At 38.2% G+C, this 14,098-nt stretch overlaps 1 protein-coding gene and 1 long non-coding RNA gene across 2 annotated transcripts in view; one reads left to right on the forward strand and one right to left on the reverse strand.

Annotated features, from left to right (window-relative positions):
* Positions 1 to 2,112, forward strand: part of LOC132346607 (uncharacterized) — a 37,605-nt gene extending 35,493 nt beyond the window's left edge. Inside the window, exon 3 of the long non-coding RNA XR_009496498.1 lies at positions 883 to 2,112. This is a non-coding gene — a long non-coding RNA (uncharacterized lncRNA). The remainder of the gene's footprint in view (positions 1 to 882) is intronic.
* The window catches only part of RAB10 (RAB10, member RAS oncogene family), a 65,355-nt gene that overhangs the window by 9,209 nt on the left and 42,048 nt on the right, over positions 1 to 14,098 (reverse strand). Inside the window, exon 2 of the mRNA NM_001101288.1 lies at positions 9,686 to 9,746. Within this exon, the coding sequence (NP_001094758.1) occupies positions 9,686 to 9,746 (61 nt within the window). The remainder of the gene's footprint in view (positions 1 to 9,685; positions 9,747 to 14,098) is intronic.

Raw genomic sequence — 14,098 nt, forward strand, 5'->3', positions numbered from 1 at the left:
ATAACTATAGCCTCACAGGATATTTCAGAAAACAGTACAAAGAGGTCCTGTATAGCTTTCATCCAGCTTTCCCAAATGGTAACATCTTACATCATAGTACAAATTGACACTGGCACAATCTATAGACCTTAGAGTTTACTTTTTTATATGCACTTGTGTATGCACATACATGCACTGTTCTCTGCAATTTCACGGCATATAGATTTTTTAGTTATTACCACAAAGAAAGCAGGAAACTGTTCTATCACTCACTCTTCCACTTCCTACAGCCCCTATACCCTGGCCAATAATTTGTTTTCTATTTTCTGTAATTCTGCCATTTCTAGAATGACATATAAAACAATCTTCTTGGTATGTTTTTTTAAATCGGAAGAAAATTACAATGTTGTGTTGGTTTGAATGCAACTTTTTCAAATGGTTATTTACTTTTTCCAGCATAATGCCCTTGAGATTTATCCAAGTTGTTGCATGTAATACTAGTCTGTTTCATTTTATTACTGGGTAGTATTCCATTGTACAGAATATCACAATTTGTTTAATCACTTGCCCATGGAAGGACATTTGGGTTGTTCTAGTTTTGGGCTATTACAGATAAAGTTGATATGAATATTCATTTGTAAGTTCATAAGTTCATTTCTCTGGGATGAACATCCAAGAATATGACTGCTGAGTCAGATGATAAGGATAGGTTTAACTTTTTAAGAAACTGCCAAACTTTTCTAAAGTGGCTGTGCTACTTCACATTCCCACTAACAACGCAGGAGACCTACCTTCTTTGCATCTTCTTCAGCATTTGGTGATCTCACTCTATTTTATTTTAGTTGTTCTAATAGGGCATGCAGTGATATCATCAATGTAATTTGTATTTCTCTATCCAACCAGTCAATCCTAAAGGAAATGAATCCTGAATACTCATTGGAAGGACTGATGCTGAAGCTGAAACTCCAATACTCTGGCCACCTGATGCAAAAAACTGACTCATTTGAAAAGACCCTGATGCTGGGAATGATTGAAGGCGGGAGGAGAAGGGGACGACAGAGGATGAGATGGTTGAATGGCATCACCGACTTGATGGACATAAGATTGAGTAAGCTCTGGGAGTTGGTGATGGACAGGGAAGCCTGGTGTGCTGCAGTCCATGGGGTTGCGAAGAGTCGGACACGACTGAGCAGCTGGAATGAACTGATGACTAATCAATGTTATACATTTTTTCATGTAATTAACTGTCATCCATATATCCTTTCCAGTAAAATGTCTGTTTGTGTCTTTTCTGTGTCTTCTAATTGGATGGTTTGCCTATTTCTTTCTTCTTTTTAAACTACTGAGTGTTGAAAGTTCTTTTTACATAAAAGTTCTTTGTCAGGTATTTGATTTAGAATTATTTTCTCCAGGTCTATAACTAGTTTTTTTCATTCTTTTGACAGGGTCTTTGGTAGACCAAAAATTTTAAATTTTGTTGAAGTCCAATTTATTTTTAAATCTTTATGGATTGTGGTTTATAGTGTTGTATCTACTCTTCACCTAATCTTAGTTCCCAAAGATTTTCTCCTATGTTTTCTTCTCAAAGTCTCACAGTTTTGCATTCAAACAGATGATATAGTTTCAATTAATTAATCTCACTTAAATGAAACATGCAGAATAGGAAAGTCTACAGAAATTAGTGGTTGCCCTAACTCAAGATGGTTTGGATAGGATGGGAAGAGGCTGCTAAAAGGTATGGGTTTCTTTCTAGAAGTATAAAAACATTCTAAAATTGTGATGATGGTGAATATACCTTGGAAAATTACTAAAAAACTAACTTTACATTTTAAATGGGTGAACTGTAGCTATGTGAATTATGCTTCAAAGTCATTACAAAACAAGTGGAAAACATGACAGTTTAAAATACAAACTAAACATACCAATGACAATTCATTATAATCACAACCAATTCCAAAACCCTTGCCCTGAAGTTTACAAAGTGTTAACAGAATTTGCACTTTTCACCAGCCCCTCAAATTTTGAGGCACTCTTTTTCCCTGATAGCTTGAGGCATGTTTTTTCATGTCCCCAAATTCACAAGCTTGGTCTCACCTGACAGCTTCTGTACTGGCTATGCTCACAAGGGCACACATACATGGTTGACACCTCAACTTTGCATTTTAACCATCACCTTATCAGAAAGTCTTCTCTGTCCTCCAATTTAAAGTCTTCCAATATCTCTCCATTCCATCTCCTTACTTTACTTCACTTCTCTGCAAAGCACTTATTATAGATTTATTTACTGCCTCCCATGACCTCTAAAAGGTAGGTCCCATCAGAGATTTGTCTTGTTCACTGTAGAATACACAGTATTTATCAAAAAAACTGCCCCCAAAATGTAATTTAATCAAAACAAATAAATTATATATCATTTAAGAAAACCATCGAATAGACATGTAATCAGTTCTTCTATGTTGTATCCTAGAATTAGGTTAGACTACTAAGAGACTATACACATAAGAATCTGTATTTATATACATTCTTACACCACAATTTTTTATCTCCATTGCCTCAATATTATGTCAAAACTACTGAGCTAAATCTAAATCAGTGGCACCTAGGGAGGAAATTTTATGTTACAATCCTGCTTAGTTATGAAATACTAATATAAAAGATACTGAAATATTAATGTCCCCTCCAAAAAGATACTCATTATTCAGGTTCAGAGTTTTTGTTTTGATTAATGGCATACTATTCCATCTGTTTTCTGATTTTTGTCTCTTTCATTTTCCAAAACTTCTTCCATCCTATCTTCCTTCTTTTTTATATGCTCTCCTTGCCAAGTCTTTTAAAATTATCCTTTTCCTGGATCCTAATATCAGGCCGAACAACTGTTAAGGCAATCAACAACTTATTTCAAACTAGATAGTCCCTGTCTCACTACCTTTAGGCTAATTGTGACCCTTTGCCCAGAGGAACCGGAGAAAGCAATGGCACCCCACTCCAGGACTCCTGCCTGGAAAATCCCATGGACGGAGGAGCCTGGTGGGCTGCTGTCTATGGGGTCGCACAGAGTTGGGACACAACTGAAGCGACTTAGCAGCAGCAGCAGCCTAGAGGAACAAACAGCCACAGCTGTTTCAGTCAAATTATTTTTAGGTTTACATATACACATACACCCAGGTCTAAAGACTGGTTGACGCCAATCACCAAAAGCAGGTGTTTCTTATCTGAAGAGCAATTACACATTGTGCGTGTTCACATTATCTTTTTACGTCCCATATGACAGGTTTTTTTAAGCCTGTTGTCAAAAACCACTCAGTTTTCTTCTATTAAAATTTTTTTCTTCTCTGCCTATGTAGTATAATTAGGTTTCTGAACTTATTAATCAATGACAATAGAATTTCCCTTACATAAAATAATAGGTGCACAGCTAAGAGACTGTTATAAATCCCTATTTTTTCCCACTGACACATAATGAATGGAGTGATACTTTCCTAGAACGAAAATAGCATATTTCCTTAATAGTTTAGACCCACACACAGGGTCAAGGAAGCTGTGTACTCTGTATGCTATTATGACAGTTATTTTTAGTACGGGCACTAACAGCACTAGAACAGCCCAGAGACAACATTAACCTGCTCGGCAAAGCAGAGACTTCAAATTTCATGACTTTATGTTTTTGGTAACATAATGAAGCTATCCTTTACTTTAAAAATTAAGATGTTAAATTTCTCACATTGAGGTTTTTTTAAAAAAATTTTTACCTATTTATGACTGTGCTGGGTCTTTATTGCTGTGCATCAGCTTTCTCTAGTTGTGGCGAGCGGGGACTACTCTCTAATTGTGGTGCACACGCTTCTCATTGCAGTGGTTTCTCTTGTTGGGGTTCCCAGGCTCTAGACCACAGGCTCGATAGTTGTGGTGCATGGGCTTAGTTGCCCGAAGCATGTGAGATCTTCCCAGACCATGGATTCTTTACCACTGGTCCACCAGGAAAGTCCACACTGAGTTTTATTTTAACAAGACTTGGATTTCCTCACTGATACGCAATTTCTCTACACCCAAAATACCATGAGTTGAAATTATGCTCATCTTCATCTTCCAAAAAGGGTCAAAAGTCAAACAAAGCCTGATAACTGCCCTTGCAGAGATTACATTCCAGTCAGGGAAAGGAACAAGTAATATATATGATCCCAAATTGTGACAAATGCTAACAAGGTAAACAGGGTGGAACGATCAAGAATGACATAAACAGGAGGGAGGAAGAAATCTAGATAGTATAATCAGGGCAGTCCTCTCTCTAGAGGTGATACTGAAGGTTGAGTGAAAAGTATGAACAGAAATCAATCAGTCACTCAGTCAACAAATACATATTCAGCATCTGTATCTGCTAGGCTCTGTTGTAGGGAGTAGTTATATAGCCATAAATCAGACAGATGGGATCCCTACCTTCAAAAAGCTGATATTCTAGTGGGGGGAATAAGAATGAACACATTTTTTAAATGTGGTAAATTTAAATACTAAAAAATACTATGACAAAGATAAACTAAGATAAGCGTGATCATGCCTAAAGCAGCGGCCACCAACCTTTTTTCGGAACCAGGGACAGGTTTCATGGAAGACAATTTTTCCATGGACTGGGGGTGAGGTGGAGTGGGATTGGTTTGGGGATGATTCTCATAAGGAGCAGGGAACCTAGATCCCTTGCATGTGCCTTTCACAGTAGGGTCTGTGCTCCTATGAGAACCTAATGCCGTCACTGATCTGACAGGAGGCAGAGCTCAGGATCCAAGTGATGGGGAGCAGCTGTAAATACAGATGAAGTTTCCCTTGCTCAACCACCCACTGATCCCTTCTTGCTGGGCAGCCCAGTTCCTAACAGGCCACAGACCGATGTCAGGGGGATTGGGGACCCCTAGCCTAAAGGACTGGGGTGGCTCTAGCTAGTTATCAAGCAGGGCCTCTCTCAGAGGGTAACAATGAATTGAGACTGAATGAGAGATAGCAGCATCACAAAGATCTGATGAAAAGCATTCCAAGCAGAAGGAACAGGTGAATTACAAGGGCCTGAAGACGGGAACACGTTTCCTGCAGACAGGAAAAAAATGGCCACAGTGGTTGGAGCAGAACTGGTAAGAGATGAAGTCAGAAGGGACTGTAGCCAGAAACTGGAATTTTAAAATTTATTTCTGTTGAAATGAGAAGCCTCTGGAATGGAGTGGTACTTCAGAATGCTTAGTCTAGCTACAGTTGGGTGGGTTAAGGTATGTACAAAGGCCAGAAAAAAGCTTGCTGTGTCCACGGAACTGAAAGGAGATCACCTGAGGGTAGAGACTATATACACAGGGAGCAAAAAATGAGGTCGGAACAACGGGCAGGGGCCTCCTCTGTAAACTGTGGAAAGGAACTTGGATTTGGAACTTTGGTTTTCATTTGAAATACAATGGAAAGTCAAAATGGCTATAAATAGAGGAAGGAAAGATAACCATGATCATATTTATATTTCAAAAAGATTACCAAGGCCATTACTTGGGATAAGTACTGGAAGAAGGCAAAGGCGAAGTAAGGACTTGTTAGAATATTAAAAGCCTACAGCAATGGTCCAGAAAGGTAATGGAGGACCAGGGATAGCAATGGAGACAGCAAACTGCATTTGGATTCCAGACGTATTTTAGAGATAGGATCAGTAAGACTTGCTAACTTGAAAGCTGGGGTTAAGGGAATGGGAAGACTCAAAGATGACTTTCATGTATCTGACACTTCATGTAGGTAAACAGTCAATTCCTCTACAATATGATACTACTGGTTTCTGCTAACTGTGTTGATGCTAAAATGTGTTGCTGGTACAAGATATAGATGTTGACAGTGGCAAACATTTCTGACACCTCCCCTCCCTCAACAATTAACAAAAACGGAAAAAAAGAACAAGAGAGAGAAAAAAGGCAGACTTGAAGTAACTCACTAACTGTTTTCCTCACTACTCTGGAAAATGTAGTGAGTCAAAGATACTTCAGTAGAAACTTTCTAGAGATCCAGGATTTAAAATGCCCCAGCTGCTTCTCTATCAGCCAAACAAGCTAATTTTAGGCCCACACACTTGTGCAGGACAGGTGAGACCCTTATGCAACAGTTAAACTGAGAGATTCCTGGAAAGAAAGCAAGAAGTGAAGATCACTCAAGTAAGAAAAAAATACACAGCTTTAGTAGCACAGTCTAAAGACAGTTTCCAAAACAAATACTCAATCATAGAACAATTTTTCATGCTGAAACAAGAACCTGAATATATTCATTCAAACTAAAGAGATAAAAATCCCTGTGCTTTTTTTGTAGCACAGCATTTTGAAGCAAAGCATTTAAGTTGAGAATAGCCTTTTGAATTTTTAGAACAATCATTATAAATTATGAGTAATGGGGTTTTTCACACTATAAGCCTTCTTGAAACACTGTGCATATCCCAGATCTTTTAACCTAGAGCTACAAGACTTTTTTTTCTTCCCTGGAATATTAACAAGCACGTCAACTCAAGCAAAGAAACAAAATCAGCTGGCATAATGCTAACCTCTTATATTAAGCACAAATTTTAACCAGTCAACTCATTTCTGGTCTTTATAAGCAAATCATAGTTCAAATTAAAAGCAGTCATCTGTATACATGAAAATCTAAACTACAGCAAATATTCCTTCCAAAGTGTTTGGAAGGAAACACTTTCTATTAAAACTTTGTAAAAAACTAAACAACTCTAAATTATAAATGTTATCACTTCTGTGCTATACTTGAGTCTTATAGAAACAGTAGTAATCTTTTCTATATTAATCTTGAAAGCTATACTGGAAGATTTACTATTTCAAAAAAGCATCTTCTGAGGAAGGCTCTTTTTAAAACCAAGTATTAGTTAATATGTTACACTTCTAAAAGCTAGAGACTAAAATGATGAGGGAAGGGGAAAATGTTTAAAGTCACGAGTCAAGACACAGAAGGGAAAGTCTGTGGAGGACACAGTGTAGAGGAGAAACAGCACACTTAGCAGGGCAAAGGTCTGATACACTGCATGAGGAAACACACAGGCTCTGCTTCTGCTTCATACACACTCACATACACGCACGCATACTGAGTCACAATGTAATATGTATCTTAACTATTGTCAACAAGTTTGAAAATTATCAGCATAAACACTAACTGTATTCCCTGTATAGTTAAGAAGAGAGCCAATCAGTGAGGCAGAGCTTCAGAGAGGGCTTGAACGACAAACGTTTTGTAGGGACACGGTCTGAATAAGACCTGAGGCTAAGAATAAATAAAGGAGGATGGGAGGGGCTGGTTGAAATTCAGAATACTAAACAACTGACATCTTTTCCCTTGAGATCATTTTAATTATAAGGAAATTATATATGAGACATTTCATTTGCTGAGTTATTTCCTAGCTAAAGAGAAGAAAAGAGAAAAAAAAAACAATGATCAAGTGGACTGGGCTTCAGAGAACTATTAAATTTAGGAAATGCTTTCTCATCTTTAAAAACATTTTTATTAAATTTGAAAGATGTTACAAAGACTGGACTTCTAATTACATGGTGAGGTAATGAAGACATCCTGATTAGACATATACCACTTCTAATTATGCCTAACTTTTGAAACTATCTTTTGGATTCTGAGACAATGTCCTCTCCTAATTCTCCTTCTAACTCTCCAACTACGACTTTGCAATTTCCTTTGTTAGCTTGTTCCTCTAAATATGTTACTATTTTTAGGGTTTTAAACTCATCATGGGAGATCCCCAAATAATAACATCTGATTTCTTGAATTATGCACTGAAGATTGCTCCAAGCGCTTTACATGGACTACTAATCCTCATAACCATTCCACGATAGATCCAATTACACTACCTACCAAAGACAGTGAACAAGTGAAGTTGTTCAGTCATGTCCGACTGTTTGCGACCCCATGGACCCCACCCCATGCGACCCCATGGAGCCCACCAGGCTCCTCCATCCATGGAATTTTCTAGGCAAGAGTACTGGAGTGGGTTGTCATTTCCTTCTCCAGGGGATCTTCCCGACCCAGGTATGGAACCTGGGTCTCCCACATTGAGGGCAGATGCTTTACCCTCTGAGCCACTAGGGAATCCCAACTACCAAAGATAACATGAGTTCAAATTTAACACAACTGTTGACTGGCAATGAAGAAAGAAGAATGACAGTTACTGGAAAGAGTGACAAAATCAATCGACAAACTACTATTTAGAAGAGGCAGTACTGCAATTAAGAATGTCACTCCCAACCTTACGTTCAGAGCATGTAATGCCTCCCAGCTCTGCTATTAACATCCTGTAAGACCTTTGTTTAAACTATTTTGAAATAGTTTTTCATAAAAAAAAAATACACACACAAAACTATTTTCTGAAACTATTTCAAAATGCCTCCATCTCCGTATCTATAAAATAGGAGGAATTCAAGAGAAAAGGAAGCATTTGTAGCAGCTTTATGGTGAATAAAGATGTTGTATATCTTAACAATGGAATACAACTTAGCAATAAAAAGCAATGAACTTACTGCTACACATAAAATCATTGATAGCTTCCAAAATAATTATTGCTGAGTAAAGAAGCCAGACTCCTCCTTCTCAAAAAAGACAAAGAAAGGTAACACATTACATGACTGCATTTGTATACAGTACTAGAAAACGGAAACTGGTCTATAGTGACAAAAAGCAGAGAGTGGTTGCCTGGGAACCAGGGATAGGCAGGAGGGAGAGATTACTAAGAAGTTCGAGGAAACTCCTGAGGTGATGGATATGTTGGTTATCTTGATTGTGGTGATGGTTTCACAGATTTATACATATGTCAATGCTTACCAAACTATAATATGGGTGGTTTACTGTATTACTAGTTATACCTCAATAAGACTGTTGGGGGGAGGAGGGGAGAAGGAATAATATACATCTCACAAGTCACTGTGAACACCTAATATTCACTGAAAATACAGATATTATAATTTTAAAGTCTATGATACATACTTGAATGCAAATTTAAAGAATTTTTTTAATACTTCAATGGGTCAAACCCTTCACAAACTAATGAAAATAATGCTAAAGCTTATAAAGATTTATACACACTAAGGAAAACAAATATTTTAGCTTAAGACCCTCTAAACCAAAAAAAAAAAAAAAAGATTATATTAATTTTTATATAGTGTTCCCGAGCCAAGTATTGTGCTAATGGCATTACATAGATTACTTCATTTAATCCTTGTAACAATCTTTTAAGATAAATGATATTATCTCCACTTTACATGTGAAGATATAAGGGCCTCACAGTGGTATGTAACTTACCCAAGTTCATACTATAAATGGAAAAGGTAAAACACTCAAGTCAGCTCTCATGGACTCCAAAGTCCATGACAATTTTTTTTAAAACATCACTGAGGTGGGAGGGGGGTTCAGGATGGGGAACACATGTACACCCGTGGCGGGTTCATGTTGATGTATGGCAAAACCAATACAATATTGTAAAGTAATTAGCCTCCAATTAAAATAAATAAATTTATATTTAAAAAATACATAAAATTAAATAAATAAATAAATAAACATCACTGAAAGGTCACCTGACCACTGGCTTGGAAAGGGAAGTCTCCTAGAATTAAACAGTTGACAAGGAAGGATTTCACTGTCTAACGTTCAGGAAACTTGGCATTCTACCACATAAAGTAAGTAAATTAGAATCACTTACCATATCTGTAGCTTGATCTTCTTTCCTTGTAATTCAACTGTTTTGATCTTAAAGTCTATTCCTACAACACAGGGGAAAAAAAAAAGGTAAATTGTATCTATGGCTCTGAATATGGCTATACTAAATTTAATTGGCATAAAAACACGCTTTCAAAATGTCTGGTTCTGGAAATTTACTATGTATGCAATTTTGAGCAAAGTGCCCAATTTAAAACATATGTAAGATCCAAGATAGAAAAGAATTATATAGCTTTTTTACAATTAGGAAATTGAAAGAAAATTTTAATATCTAATATTTTAATGCAAAAGAATAAAAAGATGTTTCCTTATTAGCAAAGAACCATCGCCTTCAATAACTTGCAGAAAAGAGTACTACCAGGGATAAACAGGGTCATTTCATAATGATTAACATGTCAATGAATTAGAAGGCATAAAAATATTATATGTTTATGCATCTAGTAACACAGAGTTTCAAAGTACATGATGCAAAAGTATTATAGATCCCCAAGGACCTGTCTCGCTCTTTTTACCAACTAAATCTTAGCTAAGCCCTTTCAGTTTGTTTGCTGCTGCTGCTGCTAAGTCACTTCAGTCGTGTCCGACTCTTCACGACCCCATGGACTGCAGCCTACCAGGCTCCTCTGTCCATGGGATTTTCCAGGCAAGAGTACTGGAGTGGGGTGCCATTGCCTTCTCCATTCAATTTGTTCCTACACCCAATCAAAAGGAAAAAAGGGCCATTTGTCTGACATTTATAAACCTCAAACTATGTCTACAGCCTGTATTTTTGTTTCTCTGGGAATTACTGGAAAAAAAAAAAAACCTAAAAAATCCTAAAATGACCTGGTTGTCAAGACCAACTCTTGACAGGACTGAACAATCCAACTAACCCAATGAAATATAACAAGCAAACAAAAAAGGAAACCTGGAGGAAATGGGGGCAATGCAGAGGAAAAGATATAGTTCCTCCTTTTATCTTCTCAGAACAAGACAGAAGGGAAGGAAGTGGGGAGGAAGGAACAGAAATTCAAACTAGAAAACTCCCGGAAATTAAAAAGGCAGAAATAATATATTCAACAGAAAGGCTGTAAGGGAAAAATGAGATATCCCAGAAAATACAACAAAACGACAAAGAATGGAATATACGTGAGACATGCATGTCAAGGCAGAAGATCAAACCAGAGGCTGACATCTAACTCAAGAAGTTCAAGAAAGGACTTCCCTGGTGGCTCAATGCTAAGAATCCGCCTGCCGACTCAGTAGACACAGGTTCGATCCCTGATCCTGGAAGATTCCACATGCCTCAGAGCAACTAAGCTGGTGCAGTACGATTACTGAGTCTGTGCTCTAGAGCTCAACAGCCACAACTACTGAAGCCCAAGCCCCCTAGAGCCCATGCTCTGCAACAAGAGAAGCTACCACATAGAGAAGCCTGCACACCACAACTAGAGAGTAGCCCTCACTCACCATAACTAGAGAAAAGCCCGCACAGCAACAAAGACCCCATGCAATGACAGAATCAAAGAAACAGAATCAAAGGAATCTGAGACTGAAAGACTCACCAAGCGCCTAGCATAATTAATAAAATAATATCTACACCAAGTTATACCATCATGAAATTCCATGGCTAAAGATAAATTTCAGGAATAATATATACAAAAGCTTGTAGAGAAACAAACTAGGCCATATTAAATAATCAAAAACAACAACTCTGAACAACTCAACACTAGAATCCAGAATACAAAAAGGTAAATAAAAAGTATTTTCAATCTATATCCAGCCAAAATCAAATGAGAGAGTAAAATAAAGGTATCTCCAGACATGAAAGATCTCAAAATATTCAGTTTCCATGTATTTTCTAAAACAGTTATTAGGAGAGGTTGCTTTACCAAGAACAGGAAGAAAAGAAATCCAGCAAAGAGAGTGATGGAAGGAATTCCCTGACAGTCCGATGGTTTAACTACAGTGGCCCAGGTTCAATCCCTGGTCTGGGAACTAAGTTCCTGAAAGCTGCATAGCATGGCCAGAGGAAAAAAAAGACTGATGTAAAGGGCAGTTCAAACTGGCCAAGAGAAGCCACCAGTTCAAAAAAGAATACAGAAAACAACAAGACAAAATGCAGAGAAAGGGTCCAAGAGGTATGCCTCCTAAGATGGAAGGGAATGAAATGGTATGACTGAAATTTAAATGAAAAGAAGAATTCAGAGCGTCTGGTAATTCCGTTGCAGAGTTTGGGATAAAGTATGAATGGTCCCTTGAAATCTAAGCAAATGTAACAATGAAGGGACTGTAAGATACAGTGAAAACAAAAAGCTGTCCAAGAAAGGAAACACAATTATAGTACACTACTTGGCTTAGCAGTTAACTTGTGCTAGAACTAACTATAAGGAGAAGGCAATGGCACCCCACTCAAGCACTCTTGCCTGGAAAATCCCATGGACGGAGGAGCCTGGAAGGCTGCAGTCCATGGGGTAGCTGAGGGTCGGACACGACTGAGCGACTTCACTTTTCACTTTCACGCACTGGAGAAGGAAATGGCAACCCACTCCAGTGTTCTTGCCTGGAGAATCCCAGGGATGGGGGAGCCTGGTGGGCTGCCGTCTATGGGGTCGCGCAGAGTCGGACACAACTGAAGCGACTTAGCAGTAGCAGAACTAACTATTTGAGAAGATAAAGGGAGAGGTGCCAACAATGTCTCATATTATCAGAGAATTTACTTCTCACATTTCATAACAACAAGAGAAAATTTCTCAAATTAGCTTTAAAAAAAAAAGTGGAATATGGGGTTGAATACTGGGAAAAGTTAACACACAAGTGAGCATGGGGCAAGGATTTATTGCTGCTGTTGTTGTCTTGAACTACTGTGTAACTTCTAAAACTCTGCAAGTATTTATTACATTAATAGAAATAAAGATTAGGTTAACAGAGGAGGAAGTATGTTTACAAATGTCCTCTCTACTGTGCACGCACTCCAACTTGATTACTGAATTTCTAGCACGGCCCCAAGCCACCCCTACTGTCTTATTCCCTCCAGTCTCTTCTAACAGTCACTCTCAAACACAACTTTTACAACTGTGCACTTTTCTAATACCTTTGTCACGCACTTTCCACACCCCCATAGGTTGGAAAAACCTACACTTGAAGACAAAACAGAAAAGTTTTTGATACAATTTGATCAGAGCAGAACTGATAGCTCAGGTGCCAAGGGAAGCTAGGGAAACCTATCATCCTTTAAGATTTTGCCAGGAGGAATCAGATTCTCCTGCAACACTATCATTTCTTAAATTACCACAGACTAGAACAGAATCATAGGGTTTAACTCAACCAGAGATTTATCTCCAGGTTTTGCTTACGTAAAAACATACTAGAGGAAATCCTCGCTTTTTACAGACTCCTGGGATCCAGTTCAAATGGGTATTTCAATTTACCACAGTCTAGCTCATTTATCAATTTTCAGTTGCTCAGGAAAGTGAGAAAGTATCAGCCAAAACATTTGCTTTAATGATGCTATAGAAGCACCATCCAATGGCAAGAAAAATAACTGCAACTTCTAGTCACTATAAAGAGTAGTTCTCCAAAGCCCGGCTTCTGATGACACATCAATGGTAATCAATGCAAGTAGAAATAACCTATATAATAAACTCCAGACAACAAAAGTTTAACAACTTACAGCTAAATAATCAGTATCTGTGGTTTTTACAAGTGAAAATCAAGAGTTTCACCACACCAGAAAAGGAAATAAGAATTGCACACCTGTAATCCTTTGAAAGTAGCTTAGTCTGATATATTTATAAGGCCAAGTCTAGTCATAACCCACTCCAGTACTCTTGCCTGGAAAATCGCATGGACAGAGAAGCCTGGTAGACTACAGTCCATGGGATTGCAAAGAGTTGGACACGACTGAGCGATTCACTTCACTAGTCGTAACAGCACAAATTTTGAAAAGGCTATTTTCCAATATGCACATTAGCTTCCTTCAGATCAGATCAGATCAGATCAGTCGCTCAGTCGTGCCCGACTCTTTGCGACCCCGTGAATCGCAGCACGCCAGGCCTCCCTGTCCATCACCAACTCCCAGAGTTCACTCAGACTCACGTCCATCGAGTCACTGATGCCATCCAGCCATCTCTCATCCTCTGTCGTCCCCTTCTCCTCTTGCCCCCAATCCCTCCCAGCATCAGTCTTTTCCAGTGAGTCAACTCTTCGCATGAGGTGGCCAAAGTACTGGAGTTTCAGCTTTAGCATCATTCTTTCCAAAGAAATCCCAGGGCTGATCTCCTTCAGAATGGACTGGTTGGATCTCCAAATGCAAAATGCAGAAAAGTTCCAAGATCCTTTCATTTAATAGAAATAGCTTAGTAAACACTTTGAAAATTTACAACACACTAGGTACTGTTTTAAGCCCTTTGCATGG

Source organism: Bos taurus, chromosome 11 (genome assembly GCF_002263795.3).
Source record: "Bos taurus isolate L1 Dominette 01449 registration number 42190680 breed Hereford chromosome 11, ARS-UCD2.0, whole genome shotgun sequence".
In the NCBI taxonomy this organism is placed as follows: Eukaryota; Metazoa; Chordata; class Mammalia; order Artiodactyla; family Bovidae; genus Bos; species Bos taurus.